The sequence below is a fragment of the Ahaetulla prasina genome, chromosome 4 (genome assembly GCF_028640845.1).
Source record: "Ahaetulla prasina isolate Xishuangbanna chromosome 4, ASM2864084v1, whole genome shotgun sequence".
Taxonomy (NCBI): domain Eukaryota; kingdom Metazoa; phylum Chordata; class Lepidosauria; order Squamata; family Colubridae; genus Ahaetulla; species Ahaetulla prasina.
This window is the reverse complement of record NC_080542.1, coordinates 146,929,136-146,956,980: the sequence shown is the minus strand read 5'-3', so window position 1 is coordinate 146,956,980 and position 27,845 is coordinate 146,929,136. Positions and strand designations below refer to the sequence as shown.

At 46.3% G+C, this 27,845-nt stretch overlaps 1 protein-coding gene across 1 annotated transcript in view; it reads right to left on the bottom strand.

Moving 5' to 3' along the window:
* The window catches only part of WNT9A (Wnt family member 9A), a 35,835-nt gene extending 7,990 nt beyond the window's left edge, over nt 1–27,845 (bottom strand). The window contains exons 1-3 of the mRNA XM_058179981.1: nt 27,686–27,845; nt 6,352–6,611; nt 3,084–3,346 (exon numbers count right to left, since the gene is read on the bottom strand). Coding sequence (XP_058035964.1) covers nt 3,084–3,346; nt 6,352–6,611; nt 27,686–27,792 — 630 coding nt within the window. The 5' untranslated portion in view covers nt 27,793–27,845. The remainder of the gene's footprint in view (nt 1–3,083; nt 3,347–6,351; nt 6,612–27,685) is intronic.

Sequence of the window (27,845 nt, the reverse complement as noted above, 5' to 3'; positions counted from 1 at the left end):
TGCGGATAGCTGGACATTTGCATTCTTTTACAGAGTCGTTGGAGGTTTATCCTCAGGATCAACTGGGTAGTAGTGCAAATGCGTGTGGAGCAGAGGTGGGTTTCAGCAGGTTCTGACCAGTTCTGGAGAACCGGTAGCGGAAATTTTGAGTAATTCGGAGAACCGGTAGTAAACATTCTGACTGGTCTGGCTCCCCATCTATTCTCTGCCTCCCGACTCCCAGCTGATCGGGAGGAAATCGTGCAGTATCCTTCCCCTGCCACGCCCACCAAGCCACACCCACCAAGTCATGCCACGCCCACCAAGCCACACCCACAGAACCAGTAGTAAAAAAATTTGAATTGGGGGGTAGAGGATGGAGTGGTGGTTAATGTACAGGGATTATTGAAGATGTATAAATATAATTAATGTAGGGTCGGGTCTGCCCAGTTACCATTTTAGAACGGTGGGGAGGGAGAAAAGAGGAGAGAGTAGGAGGTAGGAAAGAGGAGAAGAGGAAGGAAGAGGGGTAGAAGAGGGAGAAGGAAGGTGTAGGGTGGAGGGAGGAGAGGATGTAGATGAGAGAAGGAGAGGAAGGTCTGGAAAGTAGAAGAAGGTAGAAGAGGGAAGAGTGTTAAAAAGGGGGGGTGACTGGGCAAGCCCGACTAATTGTATATAACTGTACATTGGATGAGCTGTTTGATATGATTGTAAAAATAAAACTTTTTTATGGAAAAAAAAAAAATTTGAAACCCACCACTGATGCTGAGCCTTCTTGGAATTGCACAGTCCTTTTTTTCCACAACCATTTGCACCACTCAGGTGACCCTGAGGACACAGGTAAACCTCCAAGTGGCCTCAATGACCCTCTAAAAAGGATGCAAATGACCATCTGTCTGCAAGGAATATCTATCTTTCCATTCCCCCACCATCCGGTCAGAGCTGAAGAAGCTTCTTGGATGAGAAGAGAAACGTCTTCAAAAGAAAAGCCAGAAAGTTCAGTTGCCTCTTCCAAAAAACACTTTTGGGTCTTCTTTGCAGTCAGTTTTTTTTCTTTCTTTCTTCCTTTTCTTGCTGTAATTCCTTTTTCCCAGCCACCGTTCCCCCTTTCTCGACTACATTCTCTTTTGATACACCCTTCACAAGTACATTAAAACACTGGTCTTCCTGCAGACTCAAAGTTCAGAAAAAGCTTTAATTAAAAAGGAAAAAAAGGCTCCCCGCCCCCCGGATGGGGGATGGGGGGGGGTTCTGCTAAGCTTCATTAAAATTGACATTTTTAACTCCGTCTCTCTGGAGCGTTGCTAAATTCCTTAATCCCGAGAAGAGCTGAGTTTTCAGAGGAGGAAATTGTCAGTCGGGTGTGCTTCAAAATCAACAACCGTGGAGTTGAATGCAGGACCCCCCCAAAAAAACAGGTAGGTAGTTGTGTCTGACTTACAGTAATTCATTTAGTGACCGCCTGAAGTTACAACAGCACTTTAAATAGGGACTAGGGGCCATTTTTTCACATTTGTGACCTTCGCAGCATCCCCAGGGTCACATGATCAAAACTGAGACTCTTGGCAACTGACTCATATTTATGACGGTTGCAGTCTCCCGGGGTCACGTGATCCCCTTTTGTGACCTTCTCGCGGGGAAAGTCAAAAGAGAAACCCATTCAATTAACAACCGTGCGACTAACTTAGCAACCTCAGTGATTCGCTTAACAACTGTGGCAAGAAAGGTCATAAAATGGGGCAAAACTCACTTAACAACTGTCTCAGCAACAGGAATTTTAGGTTTCAATTGTGGTCGTAGATCAAGGATCATTTCAACAATCAAGGCTCGCTGCAGTATTTATGGTGAATATAAGTTTCTTCCATAAAATAATGGCAGGAACTCCTGCAGGTTGAAAAATGTATTTAGCCATTTCAACTCCGGATGAGAAAATCACAGTCATACATTTACATAGGTACCGCACCTGGTCCTTGACTTGTGACCACCTGGTCCTTGACTTGTGACCACAATGGAAGCAGAATTCCCATGCTAAACAAAATGTTGGTGAAGTGAGATCCATCTGATTTTATGACCTTTTTTACCACTGGCATTAAACAGATCACTGCAATTGTTAAGGGAATCACACAATCCTTAAGTGAGTTGGAGTTCCCCATTGAATTTGCTTGATGGAAGCAAGCTGGGGAGTGGGAGGAGAAGGGGGAAGGGGGAAGAGGGAAGGGGGAAAGGAGGAGGAGGAAGAAGGAAGGAGAAGAGGAAGGAGAGGGAGAGAGAGGAGGACAAGGAAGAAGACGGAGAAGAAGGAGAAGAAGGAGAAGAAGGAGAAGGGGAAAGGAGGAGAAGGAGAAGAGGAAAAGGAGGGAGAGGGAGAAGATGGAGGAGGAGGTGAAGAAGGAGAAGGAAAAAGAAGGAGAAGGAGAGGAAGAGGAGGAGAGAGAGAAGAGGAAGAAGAGGAAGAAGAGGGAGAAGGAGGTGAAGAAAGAGAAGGAGAAGGAGGAGGAGGACAGGAAGAGGGAGAAGAGAAGGAGGAGGAGGAGGAGAAAGAGAAGAAGAAAAAAGGAGAGAGAGAATGAGAAGAGGAGGAGAAGGAGGAGGAGGAGGAGGAGGAGGAGGAGAAGAGAAAGGAAGAGAAGGAGGAAAAGAGAAAGGAGAGGGATAAGAGGAGGAGGAGGAGAAAGAGGAGAAGAGGAAGAGGAAGGAAGGAGAAGAGGAGGAGGAGGAGAAAAAAAGGAGAAGGAGGAGAAGAGGAAGAGGAAAGAGGGAGAAGAGAAGGAGAAGGAGAAAGAAGGAGGAGAAGAGGAGGAGGAGGAGGAGGAGGAGGGCTCCATGACGGTAGCCATGGGTGTACCTGAAGAACATCTGACTAGATACTTGCCAAGAGTCAACACTGTCTTGAAAGCCCATCTTTGATCAAGATGAGCTGAACGAAGAAGCATGAACATGTCCATGTCTTCCAACATTCCTTTCTCTTGCTCTTTCATGATAGCAGGTTTCCTCCGCCTAGATTTTTTTGATGGCCCTCAACAATCTTTACCTAGCAGCCTTCTCCAGCCCCTCAAGGACCTACTTTTCCACAGCTACAGCCTACAACCATCGTGAGCACTTACCTTCATCCCCACCAAATTGTTGTGGAAATCCACCCGAGCTCTCAGATCCTTGTTGGACTTCTTCCCAAGGAACTCTTTAACAAACTTGTTGCTGTATTTGAGATTGTCCCCACATCCGCCCCACTGCCACGCTTCGCGGTTCTCCAGATCGGGGGCCTCGTCACAAGTGCAGCGCTCCATACGTCCGGCGCTGCAGGCTTTGGCCATGGCGTGGGTCAGCCCCGCCGAAGAGATGGCGTAAAGGAAGGCTGTTTCCTTAAACCCTGTGGAGGAAGATGACAATGCTGTTAGCACACCGAACTTCTCTCTTAGAGCGGTATCGCCCAGCCCTGACCGTTTTGAGATGGGTGGACTTCAGCTGCCAGAATTCCTCAGCCAGCATGCTTGGAGATGGATGGGCTCCAGATCCCAGAATTCCCCAGCCAGGAGGCTTGCAGATGGGTGGACTTCAGCTCCCAGAATTCCCCAGTCAGCAAGCTTGAAGACAGGTGGACTTCAACTCCCAGAATTCCTCAGCCAACATGCTTGGACATGGATGGATTTCAACTCCCAGAATTTCTCAGCCAGTATGTTTGAAGATGGGTGAACTTCAACTCCCAGAATGCCTCAGCCAGCATGCTTTAAGAGGGGCGGACTTCAACTCCCAGAATTCCCAAGCCAGCAAGCTTGAAGATGGGTGAACTTCAACTCCCAGAATGCCTCAGCCAGCATGCTTTAAGAGGGGCGGACTTCAACTCCCAGAATTCCCCAGCCAGCAAGCTTGAAGATGGGTGAACTTCAACTCCCAGAATGCCTCATCCAGCATGCTTTAAGAAGGGAGGACTTCAACTCCCAGAATTCCCCAGCCAGCAAGCTTGAAGATGGGTGAACTTCAACTCCCAGAATGCCTCAGCCAGCATGCTTTAAGAGGGGAGGACTTCAACTCCCAGAATTCCCCAGCCAGCAAGCTTGAAAATGGGTGGACTTCAACTCCCAGAATGCCTCAGCCAGCATGCTTTAAGAAGGGAGGACTTCAACTCCCAGAATGCCTCAGCCAGCTTGCTTGGAGATGGATGGACTTCAGTTCCCAGAATTCCCTGGCTAGCGGTAGCCAAAGTCCAGAAACTCTTGATTACAGGTTGTCCTCATCGAACGACTGTAATCAAGTCTTCCCATTACAGTCATTTGTTGTAGAAGTCCTAAAACAGGTTAAAACATTTTGTAGCTTTTTTGTAGCAAGCTGTTAAGTGCAGCAAAGGATTCAAATTTGCTGAAAACTAGACATGTCAATTTTTAGCAAGAGAGACCAATGACCGCAGGATGTTAAAAAATGGCTATGGATGGAGCTTGTTACCAAGTACACAAAGCTCAGTCAGAAGACTGCGGTGGGGTTGGAATCCGTGCCATAAATCCCCTTTTTGGGATCGGTTGTAACTTCAGATGGTCATTGAAAGAATAGTTATAAATCAAGGACTATCTATATAAACAGAAAGAATCCCTCCCCCTCATATCTGGCATTTATGATGTTGCCTAGTCGGGCCCTGAAATATCTGCAAGAAAACCACCAAGCTCAGAGAGCACTAAGGACCCGAATCCCGAATCCTCCCCCTCCCGCCCTCCTCCTCCTCCTCCTCCTCCTCCTCCTCCTCCTCCTCCTCCTCCCTCTAGAACAGAAGATGTTCCCTAGTTGGGTCATGAAACGTGTGCAAGAAAAACAACCCAGCTCAGAGAGCCCCAAGGGCCCCACAGAAAGAGAAACCCAGATAAGCAGGGATTAACACCAGACAAACTATCAAGCAATAAAGAATATCCTAATCAATGAACTACCAAGGAGAAAACTACAACCTCTGCCAACACTGGCAGGGCAACCTACTGTAGGTAAACAACACAATCATTAGCCCTGATGTTACATAACTGGGTCATGAAATGCCTGCAAGGAAACAACCAACTTCAGAGACCATCAAGGTGCCCACAATTTTCCTCCTCCTCCTCCTCCTCCACCACCACCACCTCTTCCTCCTCCTCTTCTGCTTCTTCTTCCTCCTACTCTTCCTGTTCTTCCTCTTCTTCTTCCTCTCGTCTTTCTCCTCCTCCTCCTCCTCCCTGAAAACCATACTCCCTTCCTGCCCTGATGATATTAGCTTGTTGGATCATGAAATGCCTGCAAGAAAACCAAGGACCCTATATTAGTAGCTGCAGCAGTCTTCTTCTTCTTCTTCTTCTTCTTCTTCTTCTTCTTCTTCTTCTTCTTCTTCTTCTTCTTCTTCCTCCTCCTCCTCCTCCTCCTCCTCCTCCTTCCTCCTCCTCCTCTTTTCTTCTTCTTCTTCTTCCTCTTCCTCTTCTTCTTCTTCTTCTTCTTCCTCCTCCTCCTCCTCCTCCTCCTCTTCCTCCTCCTCCTCCTCCTCTCCCCAACCTCCACTCCCTTCTAGCACTGATGATGTTGCCTAGCTGGGTCATGAAATGTCTACAAGAAAAGAACTAAATGCAGAGAGTACCAAGGATTCCACAGCCCTCTTCTTCTTCTTCTTCTTCTTCTTCTTCTTCTTCTTCTTCTTCTTCTTCTTCTTCTTCTATTTCCTCCTCTGCCTCTTCTTGGTCTTGCTCTTGCACTTCTTCCTTTCTCTTTCTCCTTCCTCTTCTTCCTTGTCTTCTTCCTCCTTCTCCTTCTCCTCCTCCTCCTTTCCCCCCCTCTTCCTCCTCCACCTCCTCCTCCTTGCAAACCATACTCCCTTCCTGCCCTGATGGTATTAGCTAGTTGGACCATGAAATGTCTGCAAGAAAACCAAGAACCCTACAGTATTAGTAATAGTCTTCTTCTCCTTCTCCTTCTCCTTCTCCTTCTCCTTCTCCTTCTCCTTCTTCTTCTTCTTCTTCCTCCTCCTCCTCCTCCTCTGCTTCTTCTTCCCCTTCTCCTTCTCCTCCTCCTCTTGCTCTTCTTTCTTCTTCCTCTTCTTCCTTGACTTTCTCCTCCTCCTTCTTCTCCTCCACCTCCTCCTCTTTGCAAACCATACTCCCTTCCTACCCTGATGATATTAGCTAGTTGGACCATGAGACGTCTGCAAGAAAACCAAGGACCCTACATATTCTGTCATCTTCTTCTTCCTCTTCCCCTCCTCCTCCTCCTCTCCACATACCTCACCCCCTTCTAACACTGATGATGTTGCCTAGTTAGGTCCTGAAAGGCCTGCAAGGAAGCCCACAAGCTCTGAGAGCACCAAGGACCCCTATAGTCCTCCTACTCCTACTCCAGTCGTAAGTCGAGGACTGCCTGCCTTCCTCCCCCACTAACCTCTCTTCAGCAGGCTGGCCCTGTAACGTCCTTCCAGGCTGCAATTCCACCTCTCAAAGCGGAACTGGTATTGGCATTCCAGCGCACTCATGCTGATGGCTTCCATGAGGGTCTCGGCCACGCCGGGGTCTCTCCGACACATTCGGCGCTGTTTCTTTTCCAGCTTCAGACGGTCGCAGACCTTGTAGTGGGCTTTGATGGCCGCTTCCTCCATTTCCATGGTGAGAGGGAGGATGGTCAGAGGCTCGTTGCCCGTCAACCTGGGTGGGAGAAAGGAAATTGGGATGAATCGTCTGAAGAGCATCCCTAAGTCTGATGGGCCAACCTGTTGTGTCTGCACCCCCCCGAGCCGGCCCTCCTGCCAGAAAGTGACTTGGAAAGTGAGGGGGAAGGGCCGTCAGGATTTACTTCGGGAGCACCGGCTTGCCTGGCTCAGCTCCAGGAGCCACAGGCAGGCCAGGTGGAAGAGATAACAAGGCCTCCATCCCCTGACTCTTTCCCTCCCCCCAGGCCATGCCTTCAGACCCAGCTGATGGCAGGCAGGCTTGGTTGGACCCTAGGTTTCGTAGGCAGGAGAGGAGGGAACAACAGAAGCAAGGGTGGGGCAGGCCTAGGAAGTGCTGAGTCGTGGAGCCACACCCCACAGGATATAAAAGGCAGCCAGAGCTGCTGTGTCTCTTTGTAACAGGCAAATCCACTGATTAAGAGCTGAAGTTTGTTTCTAGGTGACTCACCAGCGTCGTGGAAGATAACGGAGTCTCTTGGCAGGCGCTGGCTATTCTGCTGCCAGAGCTGATAGTGCCGGCTAATTAAGCCATCACTCGGATGGAGGCAAGAGAGGACAGAACAAACCTTTCAACGGTTTCTTTCTCTCTTTCTTTCTTTCTTTCTTTCTTTCTTTCTTTCTTTCTTTCTTCCTTCCTTTCTTTCTTTCCCACCTTTATCATTGACTAGAACTCACTCTCTCCTGGTGATTGGCCCAAAGTCACCCAGCTAGCTTTCATGCCTTTCATGCTTTCACTGAAGTTATTAAGTGAGTCACATGGTCATTAAGTGAATCCCCCCTGCTTGTCAGAATATCACAAAAGAGGATCACATGACCATTGGACACTGCAACCGTCATAAATATGAACCAGTTGCCAAGTGTCTGAATTTTGATCACGTTATCAACGGTGTGAAAATCAGTCACAAGTCACCTTTTTTAGTGCTGTTGCAGCTTTGAACGGTCACTAAATAAATGGTTGTAAGTCGAGGAATACATGTACTGTTTTCCAGTTTCCAGACCTCCAAGAAAAAGAGTTGGGTAGCCAGAGAGGCTGAGGGGGGGAGGATTAAAAAAAAAACCCTACTGGCTTCTCCATTACAGAACTCTAGTAGGATAGAAAACTGCCCCTCGATACTGATTGGCTGCTGAGTCTAAGCCACACCCACTTCTCCCTTCTTAGCCAATAGGGAAGGCAAATGGAATATTGGGCGCTTCTTGGAATGAGTGGGCGGAGCTTCTGCACTTCCAAAACCGAGAAGCAGTGACCCAGCGAGCACTAAGCATGTGCGCGCTGCTGGCAGCATTCGAACTCGGCACCCGGGTTCCAACAGGTTCCCAATTGCCAGCAAATGACGCTATGAAAATAAAGTCATATTCGGCCGTTACGGGTCAGGCGCTTTCTTGGCAAGCTGGCGTTCCAGGAAAATAAATGAGAACTTTTGCTCACCCTCCCCGGTGTTCCTCTGTGCACAGGCGTGCAAGGAAACCAGCCTCTTGCACACCCCTTAATTCCCCGCTAGAGCCGCAGGGAGCTGGAGCGGTAACTCTGGAGTGGTTCCCACTAACCAGGATTCCTGGCTTAGGTTGCCTGCAGCTTCCAGGCTGGCTTCCAGGCAGGGGCCATGTGGGCAGAGAATCAGTAAAAACATATCAAAACTCCGGGACCTTCCTTTGGGGGAAAACCCAGAAATGCTTCTTTTGTGTGCCAAAACAAGAAAAATCTAACCAAAAAAATCGGGATGGAAAAAAGACACCGTCATTTTGAAGTCTTTCCCCAGCCTTCCTCCTTAGGTGTGGGCTGTCCTCGACTTACAACAGCAGTTGAACCCAAAATTTCTGCTGCCAAGCCAGGCCGTGAGCTTTGTCCCCATTATATATGGCCTTTCTCGCCACCGTTGTTCCGTGAATCCCTCCAGCTGTTAAATAAGTTGCATAAGTTGTTAAATGAACCTGGATTCCCCATTGACTTTGCTCTTCAGAAGGTCACTGAAGGGGATCATGTGCCCCCACCCCCCCAGGATGCGGCTACTGTCATAAATGTGAGTCAATGGCTAAGGGCCTCTGGTGGCTCAACGGACTAAGTCTGTTATTAACAGCAGCTGCTTGCAATTACTGCAGGTTCAAGTCCCACCAGGCCCAAGGTTGACTCAGCCTTCCATCCTTTATAAGGTGGGTAAAATGAGGACCCAGATTGTTGGGGGCAATAAGTTGACTTTGTATATAAATATACAAATGGATGAAGACTAGCCGCCCTGAGTCTTCGGAGAAGGGCGGGATATAAATGCAAATTTAAAAAAAAAGAATCTGAATTTTGATCACATAGCCACGGGGATGCTGCCATGGTTGTAAGTTAGCGAAAACTGATCATTGGTTGCTTTTTTCAGTGCCGTCATAACTCTGAACGGTCACTAAATGAACTGCTGTAAGTCAGGGACTACCTGCAGTTTTTGTGTGTGTGTGTGTAAGATAGCAGGGAATGAACGATCTTACGGCAATTGAAAGACAAGCAGACAGTAGCAGGTTTCAGATTTCAGAAATAAATTTTGAAAAGGCAGGGACGGGACCTAGGATTGAAAAAAGTCCTAGACCAGTCCTGGCAGGCGGAAAAGATATTGGTCTTCCTAAATTATCTTTCTTCCCCCTCTTCATGACTGTGATCACCAAAGAGGGAAAAATCAAAAAAGGCAGTGAGTTCTAGTCCTAGTTGGGTGTCTTTGGACCGATCACCAGGAGACGGTGAGTTCTAGTCCCCACCTTAGCCCTAAAAATTGGTTAAGTGACTTTGAGCCAATCACCAGGAGACATGAGTTCTAGTCCCACCGTTAGGCATAAAAGCCAGCTGGGTGACATTAGGCCAATTATTTATTTATTTATTTATTTATTTATTTATTATTTATTATTTATTATTTATTTATTTATTATTCACACTTTTATACCGCCCTATCTCCCTAGGGACTCAGGGCGGTTTACAGCCATATAAAAAACATAGATATATACAAAGTAAAACATTAATTTAAAAAACTTATTACATAGGCCGAATATTTAAAATAGAGATATAAATAATAAAACCCCATTTAAAACCAAATTTAAAATTTAAACGTATAAAAATTTAAAATTCTAGTCCAGTCCTGCGCAGATAAATAGATGTGTCAATTACCAGAAGACACGAGTTCTAGTTCCGCTTTAGGCACGAAAACCAGCTGGGTGACTTTGGACCAGTCATTCTCTCTCAGTCCAATCCACCTCACAGGGTTGTCATTGTGAAGGGCGGGGGGCGCAGAGGAGGAGAAATATGTGTCGGATATATAAATAAATATAATGCCAGATATTGGCAAAAAACGTCATCGATCAAGGTCACGTGATTTACAGGTGAAAACAGCCGTCATCGCGGGCCGATTGCCAAGTGCCTGAAATGTGGTCACGTGGACCGTTGTCTTAAGTGGAGGACTACCAGTTATAACTTCGTGCGGCAGGGAAGCTTCAAAGCCAGTGGGTCAGACCTTTCTCCCCCCCACCCCCCGCAGATGCACAATGCTGACATCTGCCAAATCCTGTTTGGAAGAAAGGAGTCTACCTTTGTGGGTCCCATAAACGGCATTTATAAAAAGGTGGACCTGCAAATGATCCCCATTCTTTGCCATGGGCAGATAACCAAGTCACCTGGAAGACACGTAGGTCCCAAGCCATGTGTCGCAGCGACGACAACCAAGTTAGATGGTTTTAAGAAGTGGAGAGGACCGGTTGTCAGAGGAGTAAACAATACTCCTGACTGGTTAGTTGGACCTCCTGAATTCTCAACCATGTTTTTCTAAAACATGTTTTGCTCCCAAAAGACCATAAAAAGAGAGAATTTATTCACCGGGCCAATTTTACGGACTTCTCAAACCTATCTCATTGGCCACTGGAGAACCAGCAAGCTACATTAGCGAAACAGATGACCTGATCCTGCAGGACAGAAAAACAGAGTTGGAAGGGACCCTGGAGGTCTTCTAGTCCAACCCCCTATTCGAGCAGGAGACCCTATACCAGGGGTCTGCAAACTTGGCTCTTTTAAGACTTGTGGACTTCAGCTCCTAGAGTTCCTCAGCCAGCTTTGCTGAGAGTTGAAGTCCACAAGTCTTAAAAGAGCCAAGTTTGCAGACCCCTACCCTGTACCATTCCAGACAAGTGGCTGTCCGATCTCTTTAAAAAAAAACCAACCCAAGCCTTCAGCGTTGGAGCACCCACATTTATACACTCCTGGGTTGTATAAACAGAGGCATAGAATCAAGATCACGTGGAATATTAGTGCTGTTTTACAAAACCCTAGTAAAGCAACCAACGTCGGCCACCATAATACAAAAAAGATGTTGAGACTTTGGAAAAAGTGCAGAGAAGAGCAACTAAGAGGATCAAAGGTCTGGAGATTAAAACATACGAAGAACGGCTGCAGGATTTGGGCTTGGCCAGTCTGGAGAAAAGAAGAACTAGGGTTGATACGATGGCAGTATTTGAGTATTCGAGGGGCTGCCACGAAGAAGAGGAAGGGGTCAATTTATTTTCCAAAGCACCAGAAGGCAGGAACAAGAAAAAATGGATGGAAACTAATCAAGGAGAGAAGCCAACTGGAACTAAGGAGAAATTTCCTGACAGTGAACCAGTGGAAGAGCTTGCAGTCAGACGTTGTGGGTGTTCCCTTATTGGGGGTTTTTAAGAAGAGACTTGATAGTCACTTATCTGAAATGATATAGGTTCTCCTGGAGATATAGGTGGCTGGACTAGAAGATCTCCAAGGTCCCTATTTTATTCTATTCTAACTTCTGGAAGGCAAGTCATCCCACTGATTAATTGTTCTAGATGTCAGCAAATTTCTCCTTAGTTCTAAGTTGCTTCTCTCCTTGATGAGTTTCCACCCCTTGCTTCTTGTTCTACCCTCAGGTGCTTTGGAGAATAGCTTGACTCCCTCTTCTTTGGGGCAGCCTCTGAGATATTGGAAGACTGCTATCATGTCTCCCCTAGTCCTTCTTTTCATTAAACTAGACATACCCAGTTCCTGCAGCCGTTCTTCATATGTTTTAGCCTCCTGTCCCCTAATCATCTTTGTTGCACTCTTTCCAATTCTTATTTTTATAACTCGACATCTTTTATATATACTGGATGCAGTATTCCACGTGTGGCCTTACCAAGGCTTTATAAAGCGGTATTAAATAGAATAGAATAGAATAGAATAGAATAGAATAGAATAGAATAGAATAGAATAGAATAGAATAGAATAGAATTTTTTATTGGCCAAGTGTGATTGGGCACACAAGGAATTTGTCTTGGCGCATATGCTCTCGGTGTACATAAAAGAAAAGATACGTTCATCAAGGTATCAAATCACCACATGGTCTTAATTCTATCCCTCTATTAATGGAGTAGGATAGGATTGGCCCTTTTGGTGGCAGCTGCACACAGCTGGCTTCTGTTTATGTGATTGTCCACTAGTGTAGAGGTCTCCAACCTGGCGGACTTCAACTCCCAAAATTCCCCAGCCAGCAAAGCAAAGCAAAGCAAAGCTGGCTGGGGAATTCTGGGAGTTGAAGTCCGCCAGGCTGAAAGTTGCTAAAGTTGGAGATCCCTGCACTAGGATGTCAAGATCCCTCTCGCAGTTACTAGTATTGAACCAGGTCCCACCTAACCTTGCTTCAACAGGAGTAACTGTGAGAGGGATCTTGGAGTCCTAGTGGACAATCCCTTAAATAGGAGCCAGGCGTGTGTTGACCTTCTGCATCTTCTAAAGCTCTCCTCCATGGCTTAAGACTTGAGTCTGGGGTGATTTGGGCCTCTGGGTTCTTTTCACCATGGAAAACAGCAATGAGAAACGAAGGGCAACTGAGGTCACATGGTGTTGGAGGTCCACCAGACTTCGCCAGCCGCCAAGTTTTTCTCCTCAGTCTTGGCAGGAGGACAGTTAGGAGTCTCCAGCCGAAGTGCCAGCCAAGTACAATAGTCCTCCTTGTGATCCAATCCAGGCTTCCCACCCAAGGATTCCTTCAGACAACAGCTGTGGGTCAGGGCAAGATCCACACAAGACCAGCAGCCGCTACAGGGACGGCAATGATTTGTTGACTTTTCATCCACCCCGCCCGGTTTTGAATTTGCTCCCTCCTATTTCAACACCCACAGCTCAACTTTAGGAAAACAAAACAGATCAGCCGGCAAGGAGGTCTGGACAGATTGTTCTCTGAGGTTCCTCGGCATGGCTGGCCTTGCAAAGTGATCTTGTAAAAAGGTCCCTGCCAGGACTTCTCAGTTTTCGGGGCAGCTGGAAGATGGGAGGACTTCGGCTTCCAGAATTTGCCAGCTAGGAAGAATCTTCACACCAGAGACTGATAGAGAGAGGGGGAAGAGGGGAGGGGGAATGATAGATAGATAGATAGATAGATAGATAGATAGATAGATAGATAGATAGATAGATAGATAGATAGATAGATAGATAGATAGATAGATAGATGATAGAGAGATAGAGAGATAAAAGATAGATAATAGAAATAGATAGATGATAGATGATAGACAGACAGACAGACAGACAGATATAGAAGATAGATAGAGATAGATAATAGATGATAGATAGATAGATAGATAGATAGATAGATAGATAGATAGATAGATAAAAGATAGATAATAGAAATAGATAGATGATAGATGACTGACAGACAGACAGACATAGAAGATAGATAGAGATAGATAATAGATGATAGATAGATAAATAGATAGACAGACAGACAGACAGACAGACAGACAGACAGACAGACTGAAGATAGATTAGAGAGAGAGAGATTAAATAACGGGTAGGTGAGAGAGAGAGAGACAGAGAGGGAGCGAGAGAGAGAGAGAGATGATAGAAAGACCAGATAGATAGATAGCTGGCTGGATGGCTGGCTGGATGGATGGATGGATGACAAGCAGGTAGGCAGGCAGGCAGGTAGATAAATAGATAGATAACAGAGATAGATAAAAGATAGACTGGAGAGAGAGATATGAAATAACGGGTAGGGGAGAGAGAAAGAGATGACAGACAGATAGATAAAAAAGAGATGATAAAAGAGAGAGTGAGAGATGATAGACAGACCAGGTAATAGATAGATAGATAGAAGATAGATGAGAGAGAGATTAAATAACAGGTAGATGAGAGAGAGGAGGGAGAGACAGAGAGAGAGAAAGAGATGAGAGAAAGACCAGATGGACAGACAGACAGATAGATAGATAGACAGATAAATAGATAGATAGATATGAAATAACGGGTAGATGCGGGGGGAAGAAAGAGATGATAGTCAGACCAGATAATAGGATGGAGAGAGAGAGAGATTGCCTAAAACAGGACTAGAATTCATCGTCTCCTGGTGATTGGCCCAAATTCACCCAGTCACCTTACACACTGAAGGCAGAACCAGAACTCACAGCCTCCTGGCCTTGAGACCAGCACCATGCCCACTACAGAAAACCACTGAGCTTTTGAATTCCTGAGTGACAAAAGAAAGCCCCTCCCCCCCCAAACAAATATGGCCATACATAGAGGACTGCCTTTACTCAGCTAGATTCCCACCGAATAGGACTTTCTCTCATTCGCCAACACCTCCCCCACCCCATCTCCCTTCCTGGCTCCAAGTACTTCTGGATGCCCTAAGCCCACCTTGTCCCCTCCTCTTCAGACCCCATTCCAAAATTTGAGAATTGCACCAAGCTGGCTCTTTGCAAAATCTTTTGGAAACTTGCCCCCCCAGGGGAAACAGTAACAAGGAGGGATCAAGTTTACAAAACTTCCATACCCCTTGCAAGTCTCCCCTACCCCAATATGTGCACCTATCAGTTTCGGTTAGCTTCCACCAAGCGCACAAAAGACACACAGAGAGAGAGAGAGAGAGAGAGAGAGAGAGAGAGAGAGAGAGACAACTGACTGTTGTAATCAGTCACCCATTTGTCTCCCTAACACCACCGACAGCCCTATAAGTCTCACCTTCTCATTTTCAACAGATGGATGGGGTGTCTGGCCCCTGGCTTGGCTTCCACTCCGAAGCCAATCATGCTTTGCAGTTTAAGGACCTTGCATTTCAGAAAGCCAGGGCCGCTAGAAAAAAAAGGGTGGAGCAGTACCCTCCCTCTCCAATTTGGGAGTGGGTGGGCAGCCCATAAACAAACAAACAAGCAAACAAACAAACAAACAAAAATCAGGAATAGAGAAAAGTTATTTGGGGCACTTTGGAATGCGGCTTGGCTCACTTATTAGTGTTTTTAAAAATTAGGCACCTCCCGCATTGTGTTAATAGCTACCCCAAAGAGGAAGGGGTCCTCTGTCTGGAGGACATATTTTGGGGATGTGGGGGGGTTGAAGAGAGCCAGTTTGGTCTAATGGTGAAGGCACCAGGCTAGAAGCTAGGAGAAGGTGAGTTCTCATCCCAGTTTTGGGCCAATCACCAGGAGATAGTGAGTTCTAGTTCCTTCTTAGGCATAAATGTCACTGGGTGACCTTGGGCCAGTCACTTTCCCTCAGCCCTAGGAAGGAGGCAATGTCAAACCAGCTTTGAAAAACTTTGCCAAGAAAACTGCAGGCAGTGGTCAGGAGTGGGAAGGGAAGGGAAGGGAAGGGAAGGGAAGAGAAGAGAAGAGAAGAGAAGAGAAGAGAAGAGAAGAGAAGAGAAGAGAAGAGAAGAGAAGAGAAGAGAAGAGAAGAGAAGAGAAGAGAAGAGAAGAGAAGAGAAATTTGGGTTTAGGCTTTAGCAAGCTGTACAAACCCAATTAGTTATGTTACAGGGTGATTTCTTTTCAAATTGTGATCCTCAGTTGGAATCCAACTTTATATATACAATTTTTTTTTTTAAGGGCTCATCCAGACCCAAGTTTGCCAGTTGTCCTCTGCTGAGATCGCCCACCCAGCCTTGCCCGTCAAAAAGGAAAGATTTAAAAGGCAGCAAGGAAACCTCCATCGGCCAACCTGACTTGAAATGTCACGGACTGTTGACTCAACAGAGATGGAAAGTCAAGTCGGAAAGTTAATTGTTCGCTTCAACTCTTTTAACAGGCCGGAAAACAATCATTGGATACGAGTTCACCACCCTGTCGGATTGCCTGTCCAAGTAAATCGAACTCTACGATGGAAAGCTTCTTTGCATGCCAGGTGACATCAGCGCAGTGGTGGTCTCTGAGCTTGGTGGTTTTCTTGAAGATGTTTCATCACCCAACTAGGCTACATCATCCATGCTACCGAGTGTGGGATTCCCTCCTGTTTACATAAGGTGGGTTGCCCTGCCAATGTTGGTGGAGGTTGTGGTTTTCTCCTTGGCAGTTCCTTGATTAGGATATTCTTTTCTGCTTGATAGTTTGTCCGGTGTTAATCCCTGCTTATCTGGGTTTCTCTTTCTGTGGGGCCCTTAGTGGACCCTGAGAAAACCTAGTGGTTTCCTTGCACACGTTTCATGGCCCAACTATGGAACATCATCAGTGCTAGAGGTGGGAGGAGGAGGAGGAGGAGGGCGGGAGAGTGGAAGGGAGAAGAGGGGGAGGATTGGGGAGGTCCTTAGTGCTCTCTTAGCTTGGTGGTTTTCTTGCCCACGTTTCATGACCCAGCTATGGAACATCATCAGTGCAAGAAGGGAGAGGAGGTTGCAGAATGGAGGAGGAGGTTCCCCCATGGACTCTGCTTGTCAAAAGCCAACCAGGAAGGTTGCAAATGTTCATAATGTGACGCTGGGATGCTGCAACCATCATAAGTATGAAAAAGGCGTAAGTCATTGTGATGGTTATAAATGCAAGGACACACCGTAAGTCACGTTTGCCGTGGTAACATCAAATGGTTGCCAAACAAATGGCCGTAAGTCAAGGACTGCCTGTTCACTGAATTATCTTGATCCAGATACAGGTAGTCCTCGATTTACAACCATTTGTTTAGTGACCGTTCAAAGTTACAACAGCACTGGGGGAAAAATGGACTTGTGACCGTTTTTTTTCCCGTGGCAGGATTTTCAGTCAGACGCTTGGCAATTGACTTGTATTTGTGACGGTTGCTGGGACTTGTGATCCCCTCTGGCGATCTTATGACGGCAAAGTTGATGGGGAAGCCAGATTCGCTTAACAGCCGTGTGACTAACTTAAGAACTGCAGGGATTCACTTAACGACTGTGGCACGGAAGGTGGTAAAATGGGCCAAAACTCACTTAACAACTGTCTCGCTTAGCCACAGAAATTTTGGACTCCGTTGTGGTCATAAGTAGAGGACTGCCTGTACACTGAATTATCTCGATCCAAATACAGGTAATTTAAAATCGAGACAGAATAGGGCAATCTGGAAGAGGAAAATCGCAAAAGAAAAAAGAAAATAGTATCTTACATTCATTTCTGGTCTCCTAGCCTGGGCCAAATCATCTTCAATTAAAAGGGTTTTGTGTTTTTTTGTAAATTCTAGCCAAGAAAAGATTATAGGAAAAAAACCCAGTTTTGGTTTCAGAACACGACAGTCTCCAACTTCACTAGACCGCTAATTCCAGAAACGATGAGGAAATCTAGCCAATTCTGGAAATGAGTACATTTGGAAGAGACCTACCAGCATTGGACAAACACAAGTTTAAACGGGGATTTGAACCCGTGCCTGACCACTCTTCAACCACTACACCTTTGGTTCTGGTTGTCGAAACACACTGTTGAGTTTGGTGTACAAATTGCAATTATTAAAAACAAAAAAAAAAGCACTATAAAAACTGTGCCATTTTTAATGACGGTTTAAAGTATTTGATGGATGCCACTTCGAAGTTTGTGCTGCACAGGTAGTCCTCGATTTACGACCGTCATTGAGCGTGCAATTTCCACTGGAAGTCACGTCAGTTGAGAATCAGGTCACCTCACGTTTCGATTTCCTGAACTTTATTGCAGCCATCGTTAAGCAGATGCAGCGGTCAAAAAGTGAACCTGGCAGTCATTAAGCGAACACATAAAAAAAAAAAACATGATTTGCTAAGGGGGGCATTTTTTCCCCTGAAATCAGAAAAAGATGCCAATGGCCAGCAAAAAAACATCATAAATTGGGCTGATATGAATATAGGACATCTCAAAAGAATATATTAAAGGAGGAGGAGGAAAGAGGAGGATGGAAGAGGAAGAGGAGGAGGAGGAGGAAGAAGAAGAAGAAGAAGAAGAAGAAGAAGAAGAAGAAGAAGAAGAAGAAGAAGAAGAAGAAGAAGAAGAAGAAGAAGAAGAAGAAGAAGAAGAAGAAGAAGAAGAAGAAGAAGAAGAAGAAGAAGAAGAAGAAGAAGAAGAAGAAGAAGAAGAAAAGAGGACGAGGAGGAAGGAGGAGGAGGAGGAGGAGGAGGAGGAGGAGGAGGAGGAGGAGGAGGAGAAGAAGAAGAAGAAACAACAACCACTTATATTCCTGCCCAAACTCCTTAGGTGATTTCTTTAGACTTAGATATTCTGAACTGGTGAGTTTGTCCAGGAAAGCTGCCTTGGTGACTTTGCTGTCATCACCAGGAGACAATGAGTTCTAGTCCAACCTTAGAAAGACAGCTGAATGACTTTGATCCAATCCTCAGGAGGCATTGAGTTCAAGTCCCATCTTAGGCACCAAAGCCGCCCAGGCGACTTTGGAGCCTAATCCACCAAAGTGCCTGGGAGCTCTAGCCCCACCCTGGGCACCTAAGCCAGCTGGAATTGAAATGATCCTTCTGCCTCCTTTCCAAACGCTACAGCATTTCTACAAACGCCACAATTTGAGTTTTGGTATCTCCAGTTCTCGGAGGTTCCTGGATTTCCCCAGGCCTTCAGGAAGAGAGACCGGGCGCTGAACCCAACCCTGCCTGCTTGCAAAGCATGTGTTGGACCGCAACATTGTCATCCCACCCCTCCCAAAAGCACAGACCACGTCCAAATTCTTGGCAGGAGTCGGGCTCACCGGCTCCGGTTTCAACCTCCACATCTCCAGTTCTGTGGCACGAGGCCCTTTCGTTGGCTCGTTTTGCAACCTCTGGGTTGCTACTTTTTGATTTATTTCTCGCCATCTGCATACGCAATATTTTTTATCGGGGAGATTATAAGGGGGGGGTGCAGGGGAGGGCGAAGAACTGGGCTCTGTGTGTGTTCTCCTGAGTTAATATTTCCTGTGGCGTCCGTACCTCTAAGTCTGTTTATTTCCTTACTCTAGCAAAACCAGCAGACTTTTGCATGGAACTGTTGGTGTTTTCCCTGGCTGAACTTCCTGCACAAAAGACTCCGAAAATTATAATTCTATTACAAAGTTATAGGGGAGATAAACCTTCTTTGTGCAGCCCCTCAGTTCTCCTCTAGCCTTTCTTTTCACTAGACATACCCAAATTCTGCAATTGTTCTTCATATGTTTTAGCCTCCAGTCCCCTAATCATCTTTGTTGCTCTTCTCTGCACTCTTTCTAGAGTCTCAATATCTTTTTTACATCGTGGCGACCAAAACTGAATGCAATATTCCAAGGGTGGCCTTACCAAGGCATTATAAAGTGGTATTAACACTTCATGTGATCTTGATTCTCTCCCTCTGTTTATGCAGCCCAGAACTGTGTTGGCTTTTTTAACAGCTGCTGCACACTGCTGGCTCATATTTAACTGATTGTTCACTAGGACTCTAAGATCCCTCTCACAGTTACTACTATTGAGCAAGGAACCACATATTCGGTACCTGTGCATTTTGTTTTTTTGCCTAAATATAGAACTTTACTCTGTCATTTCTCAACATCCTTTTTGTACTGTGACAACCAAAACTGGATGCAGTATTCTAGGTGTGGTCTTACTAAGCCTTTATAGAGTGGTATTAGTACCTCACTTGATCTTGATTGTATCCCTCTGTTAATGCAACTTAGGACTGCATTGGCTTTTTTGGGTGCTGCTGCATACTGGATTCATATTTAGCTGGTTGTCCACTAGGACTCCAAGATCCCTCCCACAGTTACTACTATTGAGCCAAATATATTCCTGAATTTGGGGTTATGGGTCATGAACTCGCCAGAATTTCTAAAGTTTAGGTAGTCCTCAGCTTAAAATCATTCGTTTAGTGACCATTTGTAGTTACAAAAGCACTGGGGGAAAAGTGACAATCATTTTTCACACTTGCAACCATTTGGCCATCTGCTTCGCCACTGACTCACATTTACGACGGCCACAGTGTCCCGTGATCCCCTTTTGCGATCTTCTGAGCCAAACCAAGTCAACGGGGAAACCAGATTCATTTAACAACCGTGTGACTAACTTAACAACCACAGTGGTGCACTTAACAATGGTGGCAAGAAAGGACCTAAAATGCAGCAAAATTAACTGTCTCAGTTAGTAACAGAAATGTTGGCCTCAATTATGGTCGTAATTTGAGGGCTGCCAGAGTTGAGACTGTGTTGGTTGAAATCTTTGTAATGCACCCAAGTAATGCTATTATTATTCTAAACCACTTCAGGTAGTCCTTAACTTACGACATTCATTTAGAGATGTTCATTTAGGGACTTCTGTCTGGTCCTCACTGTTATAAACATCACGGCCGCCTGCGGTTGTGTGACGGACTTTTGCAAGCTTTCCAGTTGGCTTCTGACAAGCCAAGTCAATATGGAAGCCAGAAGAGATGGTTGCAGATCATGGGATGGGTGCTCCCTCGCTTAATGGCCATGATGCTTAATGACATAGTGGTTGTACGTTGAGGACTAGTTGTATTAATCAGAGTTTGTGGAATAAAGTAGGGTGATTTGGGCTTAGGGCACCTTTTAAGCTGCAAGGAAGGCAACTTCATCGGGGCGAGGGGTGAATCTACCCGCTTAATGAAACATCTGGAGGGCTGGTTCTCTGCATCTGGGAGAGTGTTGCTAGGAAGGAGTGGCGCGGCTTCTTTGGTGGGTCTTCTTAAAAGCCCACCCAGGATAGGATACCCGGTTTGGGAAGAACAGGTGGATCATGTGCCAAAGGAGGCCTCCAGAGCTAAGCCAAGAACTTGAAGGTGGCTTGGCTGGAAGGGATGATCAGAGAGCCAGCTCACGTTGAGGGCTCCAGGAAAGATCTCGTGGTGTGAACCTTAGAGGGGCCCTGGAGACCCCTCCATTTTTCCCAGGCAGGCAGGCAGGGGAACATCTGCCTCTTCTCTCTTCTTTTCCTTCCTTTCTTTCTTTTTCTGATTATTTCATCCATCCCTCTATAGTTTCATCCATCATCTAATGTTCCATCTATCCATCTCTACCAGCCCTCCTTCCTTCTCTCCCTCCCTCCCTCCATCTATCCGTCCATTGATTATCCCATCCATCCATCTATAGTCCATCCATCCATCTTCCAGTCCTCCAGCCCTCTGCCTATCTATGCCTCCCTCCCTCCATTCATCTACCCATCCATCTATAGTTCCATCCATCCATCTGTCCATCCCTAAATCTACAAACCCTACAGTTCTCCCTCCATCCATCTCTCCATCCATCCATCCATCTATTGATCATCCTATCCATCCATCTATAACCCATCCATTTATCTATCCATCCATCCATCCATCCATCCTATAGTTTCATCCAGCCATCTGTCCATCCATTGTTCCATCCACCAACTGTTCCACCCATCCATCTTTCAATCCATCTAGCTACCAGTCCTCCACCTTCCACCCTCTATGCCTCCCTTTCTCCATCCATCTATAGTCCCATCCATCCATCCATGCACCTCAATTCCCTCAAATAAAGGGATTCACTTTAGATCCCAGTCAACCTAAGCTTAAACCAGAATATATCTGCTTACTTGAGGCTTTGAGGGCATCACCCTCAAAGGCTCTAAACATTGTTTTTAATTTTTTTTTTCAGCAGCTTTAGATATGTTCCTAAAACTACTGCATCATCTCTAAGTACCCTGTTTCCCCCAAAATAAGACCCAACCGGAAAATAAGTCCTAGAATGATTTTTCAGGATGCTCGTAATATAAACCCTACCCCAAAAATAAGCCCCAGTTAGGATTGTCAGCCAACGGATGCATTTAGTACAGTATTTCCCCTAAAAGAAGGCCTAACTTGAAAATAAGCCCTAATGCGTCTTTTGGAGCAAAAATTAATATAAGACCCGGTCTTATTTTCGGGGAAACATAGTATTTCCTTGAAATCCAGAAAGCCAGCCACTGAACCCTGGATTTTTCAAACGTGGCTACTTTAAGATGGGTGGACTTCAACTCCCAGAATTCCCCAGCCAGCATCCTTTAACAACCCTGTCGTAGCAACTGCATTGATTCACTTAATTAACAACCGTGGCAAATATAGGTCGTAAAATGGGACAAAACCCACTTAACAACTGCCTCGCTTAGCAACAGAAATGTTGGGCTCAGTTTTGGTCGTTAGTCAAGAACTGCCTGTATTCTGACAGTCATTAACCGAATCTGGCTTCCCCCACCGACTTTGATTCTCAGAAGGTTGCAAAAAGTGATCACATGATCCCAGGACCTGATAATCCATAAAAGTAAAGATAAAGGTTCCCCTTGCACATACGTGCTAGTCATTCCCGACTCTAGGGGGCGGTGCTCATCTCCGTTTCAAAGCTGAAGAGCCAGCGCTGTCCAGAGACGTCTCCGTGGTCATGTGGCCGGCATGACTCAATGCCAAAGGCGCACGGAATGCTGTTCCCTTCCCACCAAAGGTGGTCCCTATTTTTTCTACTTGCATTTTTTACGTGCTTTCAAAACTGCTAGGTTGGCAGAAGCTGGGACAAGTCACGGGAGCTCACCCCGTTACACGGCAGCACTAGGGATTCGAACCACTGAGCTGCCGACCTTTCAATCGACAAGCTCAACGTCCTAGCCCCTGAGCCACCGTGTCCCTACTTGGTAATCCATGCCAGTTGCCAAAGGCCCAAGTCTGTGGGATGCTCTGATGGTCGTAAGTGTGAAAACTGGTTAAGTGCTGTTGCAACTTCAAACGGTCACTAAACAAATGGTTATAAGTTGAGGACTCCCTATATGGTTCCCAGCTGCATGGAAAGCCTCCTCCCCTGGGCTAAACCACGTTTTGTTCTCACCATGGGAGAGCTTCACACCAGAAACTTTTAGCCAGGAATGGTAGGCTTATAAACAAATGGTGGGTTTGTAGACCAATGCAGGAATCCCAGAGGACTAAGTCCGTTTCTGCACAAAATAAAAGGGGCCTAGCAGCATCGGTATGCCCCAAACATAGATCAGCCCCTGTGGCTCCCCTCAATCCTGATTTATACCCCCCCAGCCCGTGCTTCTGAGCCCAAATGGCTTCCTGCAAATTCAATCGCTTGCAGCTCTAATGAGAAAATGTGAAATAAAGAGATAAAGCACACCGTTTTGTAATGATTAAACAGGGAAAATTTGTAGCTGCTGGGGGGTTGAAATTAGGGTCCTCGGAGCCTCGCTGAGTTTGATGGTTTCCTTGCAGGCGTTTCATGACCCACGTAGGTAACATCATCAGTGCTAAAAGGGAATATGTTTTGCTCTATTTCAGGGGTCTCCAACCTTGGCCCCTTTAAGACTTGTGGATTTCAACTCCCAGAGTCCCTCGGCCAGCAAAACTGGCTGAGGAACTCTGGGAGTTGAAGTCCACAAGTCTTAAAGGGACCAAAGTTGGAGACCCCTGCTCTATTTTATATATAGAACAAGCTACTAGTGATGGCGAACCTATGGCATGCGGAACCATATCTGTGGGCACGTGAGCGTTGCCCTCGCTCAGCTTCAGTTCGCATGCGCACGCTGGCCAGCTGATTTTCTGGCCTTCCGGACCCACCGGAACTCGGGAAACAGGCCATTTCCGGCCTCAGGAGGGCCTCCGGAGGGCCTCCGGGGTGTGTGGGGAAGGCCGCTTTTGCCCTCCCCAGTCTCCTAGAAAGGCTCTGGACCCTGGTGAAAAACAGGCCTACCAGGCACACCGTGCCATCGCGTGCCAAAAGTGGGGGGACTGCAGGGGGGGTTGTATGGGCAAGATTAGCCATCACTGTACTAGTATATAAACAGAGACTCACTTCTAGCACTGGTGGTGTTACTTAGTTGGGTTATGAAACGTCTACAACCAAGCTCAGAGGACACTAAGGATACCATACTCCTCTTCCTCCTCTTCCTCCTCCTCCTCCTCCTCTTCTTCTTCTTCTTCCTCCTCCTCCTCCTTCTTCCTCCTCCTCCTCCTCCTTCTTCCTCCTCCTCCTCTTCTTCTTCCTCCTCCTCCTCCTCTTCTTCTTCCTCCTCCTCCTCCTCTTCTTCTTCCTCCTCCTCCTCCCACAACCCCTCCCCCTTCTAGCACTGATGAAGAAAACCACCAAGTTCAGAGGAAGCACCAAGGACTTTTCAATTCAACCCTGAGCTTCAAACATTGTCCTTTATGCCCATCTCTTTAACAGGTTGCAATAATTGGCATTTCTTTCTCGGTTCCAGCCAAAACCAGGTTCCCCTTTGCATTCCCAAACCCCAGTTTGCAAAACCGGGGCATAGGAAGGAGATCAGAGGCCCAGTTTCGAAGCCAGCCAGCAAGAGGGGAGGAAAAAAAATTTCAAGCTAATTCTTGCAATTTTTCCCTCTGTTTTCCTCCAGACGAGCTCTCCCTGGATCCTTCCAGGGAAGGAAAAAAAAATAAATAGAAATGAACAGGGGTGTGAGGGAAGAAAGAGGGTAAAATAACTTTCCCATGAAAATATTTTATTTTCTTAAAGGACAGGATACACCTGCTAGACTTTAAAATAAGAAATTCAGCCTCCCCCCCCCCCAATTAATTGACGGTTTAATGGATCCCTCTGCTGGCAGCGATGGGAATTACAATATTTTTCACACGCCCATCCCCCAAACTCCAATCATAGATTTTAGCAAGTGGCAAAAATTTGTGCAGGGATTTTTAGATAGTGTTTGTCAAACTTGGCAATTTTAAAAGAAAGTGGATTACAATTCCCAGAATCCCCCAGCCAGCTTGAAGGAGTTGAAGTCCACTCCTCTTAAAGTTGATGCTTGAAGTATTATCCAGTTTGGAAAAACATTGGTTTAGACACTCAAAATGTCACCCAATTCAATTAGAAGAAGGCAGCTTACTTAGATGGAGGGAAATTCTATCCAGAAAAACAAAAATGGAATAATTTAAAAGACGAGGTAGGGCACGTGAGTTGATCTTTGCAGACAGGATGGGGGGAGGAAAGTTCCCCACCCATTTATGACGAGAGAAACTGACTAGGCACAGATCAGACAGAGGAGGCAAAACCCAATTTTCAATCAGCCCATTTTCTCAGGAAAGACAAGAATAAAAAAAAGGAAAGACTGTTTATCTTCTCCAGTGACTTTTATTTCCTTGCCATTTTTAAACCAGTAGCTTGCAGGAGACCAAAAACAGATATTCTAGATAAGATTATTTGCAGGTCTTTGATCTCAGCTTCTTTCTTGCACACTCATGCACACACCCACATTTGAAAGAGTGACTTCAGCATTGTGTCCTCCAGCTGGTTTCCTTATTTGCACCCCTGCGGTCCCGGTTCCTTCCTTGCACACCCATGCACAAGCCCACACAAAAAAGAGACCTTCCCATTATAACTATCACATTCCCTGCAGCTGCGTTCATTATTTGCACCTCTGCGGTCTCGCTTTCTTCCTTGCACACCCACGTACACGCTCACACCAAAGAGCAGCCTTCACCATTATCCCTCCCAGCTGGTCGCATTCTTGGTACCTCTTGCGGTCTCAGTTACCATTTTGCACACCCACAGCGGAGGCACCTCAACAATTAATAACACCAAATTCCTTTCAGCTGCCTCCACTCTTTGTACCTCTTTTGTCTCAGTTCCTTCCTTGCACACCCGTGCACACACGCCCACACCAAACCGAGATTTCCCCATACACACACACACACACTATCAACTTCTCTCCAGCTGTTTGCAAACAGCCACTTCTGGAGTGCTTAGGTGGTTGGAAAGATGCTGTTGAAACTTCTCTGAAGGTGCACAAGGTAATATAAAGACACCCATTATTGATTTTCACTAATCCTTTCCCACCCACCCCCCATGTTAAAGCAGCCAGCAGCCCGCAAACCCTTTTTTCCACACGAGACATGAACAAAAGTGCAGAAAAGTTTCCGTGTGAAAAACTCACATTCTCCCGACACTTCTGAGCATGCTCGCCCCTACACAGATGCAAAGTTTTAAAATGCAACAGACTTTTTTTTAAAAAAAAAAACCATTCATTTAAGAATAACAGAATTGGAAGGGGACCTTGGAGGTCATCTAGTCCAACCCCCTGCTCAAGCAAGAAACCCTACACCGTTTCAAGATAAAAGGCAGTCTTCTTAAAAACCTCCCCCAGGACGCATCACATTTAGGTTCATTATTCCAGAACCATCTACTTGTAATTTCTCCTATCCTCAAGACAAGAATGTGATGGTTTGGTCTGGACTTTACAAACCATCATGCACAGCAACCCCGCACACCGCAGCAAGAAAGCCAAAGGAGAGGGCGGCCTAGCAACTCAGTTCTTATCAACTGAGAAATTAAACCGTGTTTGAAGAATGGGTCAACCTATTTTATAAAAGAGCAAAAAAAAAACCATAAATGCTGATAGTTTTATTGAATTCTAAGAAAACATCATATCCAAACTCTTAACAGGCAGTTTGGAACACTTTTAAAGGGTATGGACTTCAATTCCCAGAATTCCCCAAACAGCTAGGGAATTCTGGGAGTTGAAGTCCCTATCTCTTAAAGCTGCAAAACCTCTAAGGTTGAATGAATATTAAATTTCTTCAAATATAATCAATAGTTTACTAATATCCTGGATCTTTTTATAAGATCATTATACCAGTATTAACCAACATCTTTCAAGATTTGTTCAAGAAGTCAATATCAAACTGGGACATTGTTTGTCATTTATGTCATAGTTTCTTCTGATATATATATATATCTCCAAGAAGCATTTAATATCAATTAAAGATTAATTATTCATACTCATGTCTCAACCAGGCACTTCCCATCAGTTTTGCTCCACGTATTCAAACAGAATAAAAAAAATCTCAGAGATGAATAGATTTAAAGTGCCAATTTCTCCTTTAAATGGAATCAGGGTTTTGAAATAGTACTGCCATCCTGGCTGGGTTTTAATTTTTATCCGCTGCTTCTTAATCTAGGAATTGTCACCCCAGAGATCTAACCAGGTTAGACCCCAGAGATCTAACCAGGTTAGACCCCAGAGATCTAACCAGGTTAGAGGAGAATGTCACAGAGCATAAAATACCAATTTTTAAAGATTTTTAAAGGTAGAGCAAGAACATCCTCATTCTCTTGAAACGCCTTAGATGAGCCTTGTCATCTTAAGGCAAACTTTCTTCTCTTTTAAAATCTGATCCATTGATGATTAATTCTATTAATAATTCTCTTCCTTTCCTGCTTCCCTGATAAATCCCCTGCCCATTTCAAAAAGGCCACAGCCCACCTGTTCACAGTCCCCAAGTTTCACAGGTGACTCAAAGCGCATCCCCCCCGCCCCCCCCGCCCCCGAGGCTGGATGCGATGAGCTTTATAGTCCCACAGAGTCGGCCGACACCCCCATGAAATAGGGGCGGAGACGGAAAAGGGTATAGAAAGTTTGCCAAAGTTACTGGGAGGCAGAGAGAAGGGGGGGGGAGAGAGAGCTGGGCTCAGGGACGGCCGGGGTGCTGAAAAGGACTCGGAGTCGCGATTGATCTTTGTGCATGAAGCGCCCAGCGTTGGCGGACCGGCTTGAGACCTGTTTGAGCTCCGGAGGGGGCAGGAGAAGCCAGATTAAGGTGGGGGGGGGCTTCTCGACGTAGGATCGAGGCAAGGGGATGTAAGGGCCCCTGCCTTGGGCAAGAGGCTGGACTCTAAATGCCTGTGGTTCTAAATGCCCCGCGCAAGGTAGCTCATCTGCGCTACGCGCCCCAGGCAGGAGAGGAAGGTGAGGCTGCGCACTCGGGTGGCAAACTGGGGAGGGGGCGTCGGCTGGCAGTGGGGCAGCGTAGGTCGACCCCTGCCGCCACCCGTGGGGGGGTGAGCTCTGGGGAGATGCGGCTCCCCCGGGGAACGGCTGTTCCTAAGAGAGACGAGGAGACGCGCAATCCCGAAGAGACAAGGATCCTCCGGCGCGGCGCAGCGCAGCGAGGGGCGCTCACCCGAAGTAGGCGGTGGAAAGATCCGGGGCGCAGGAGAGCAGAACTAGGATCGCGCAGCAAGAGGAGGAGAAGAAGAGCCGTCGCTGCCGGGGGTGTCCATCCAGCATTTTGCTTCGGCGCTGGCGCTGATCATCGCGTTCCTCCCGCTGAGCCGGATCGG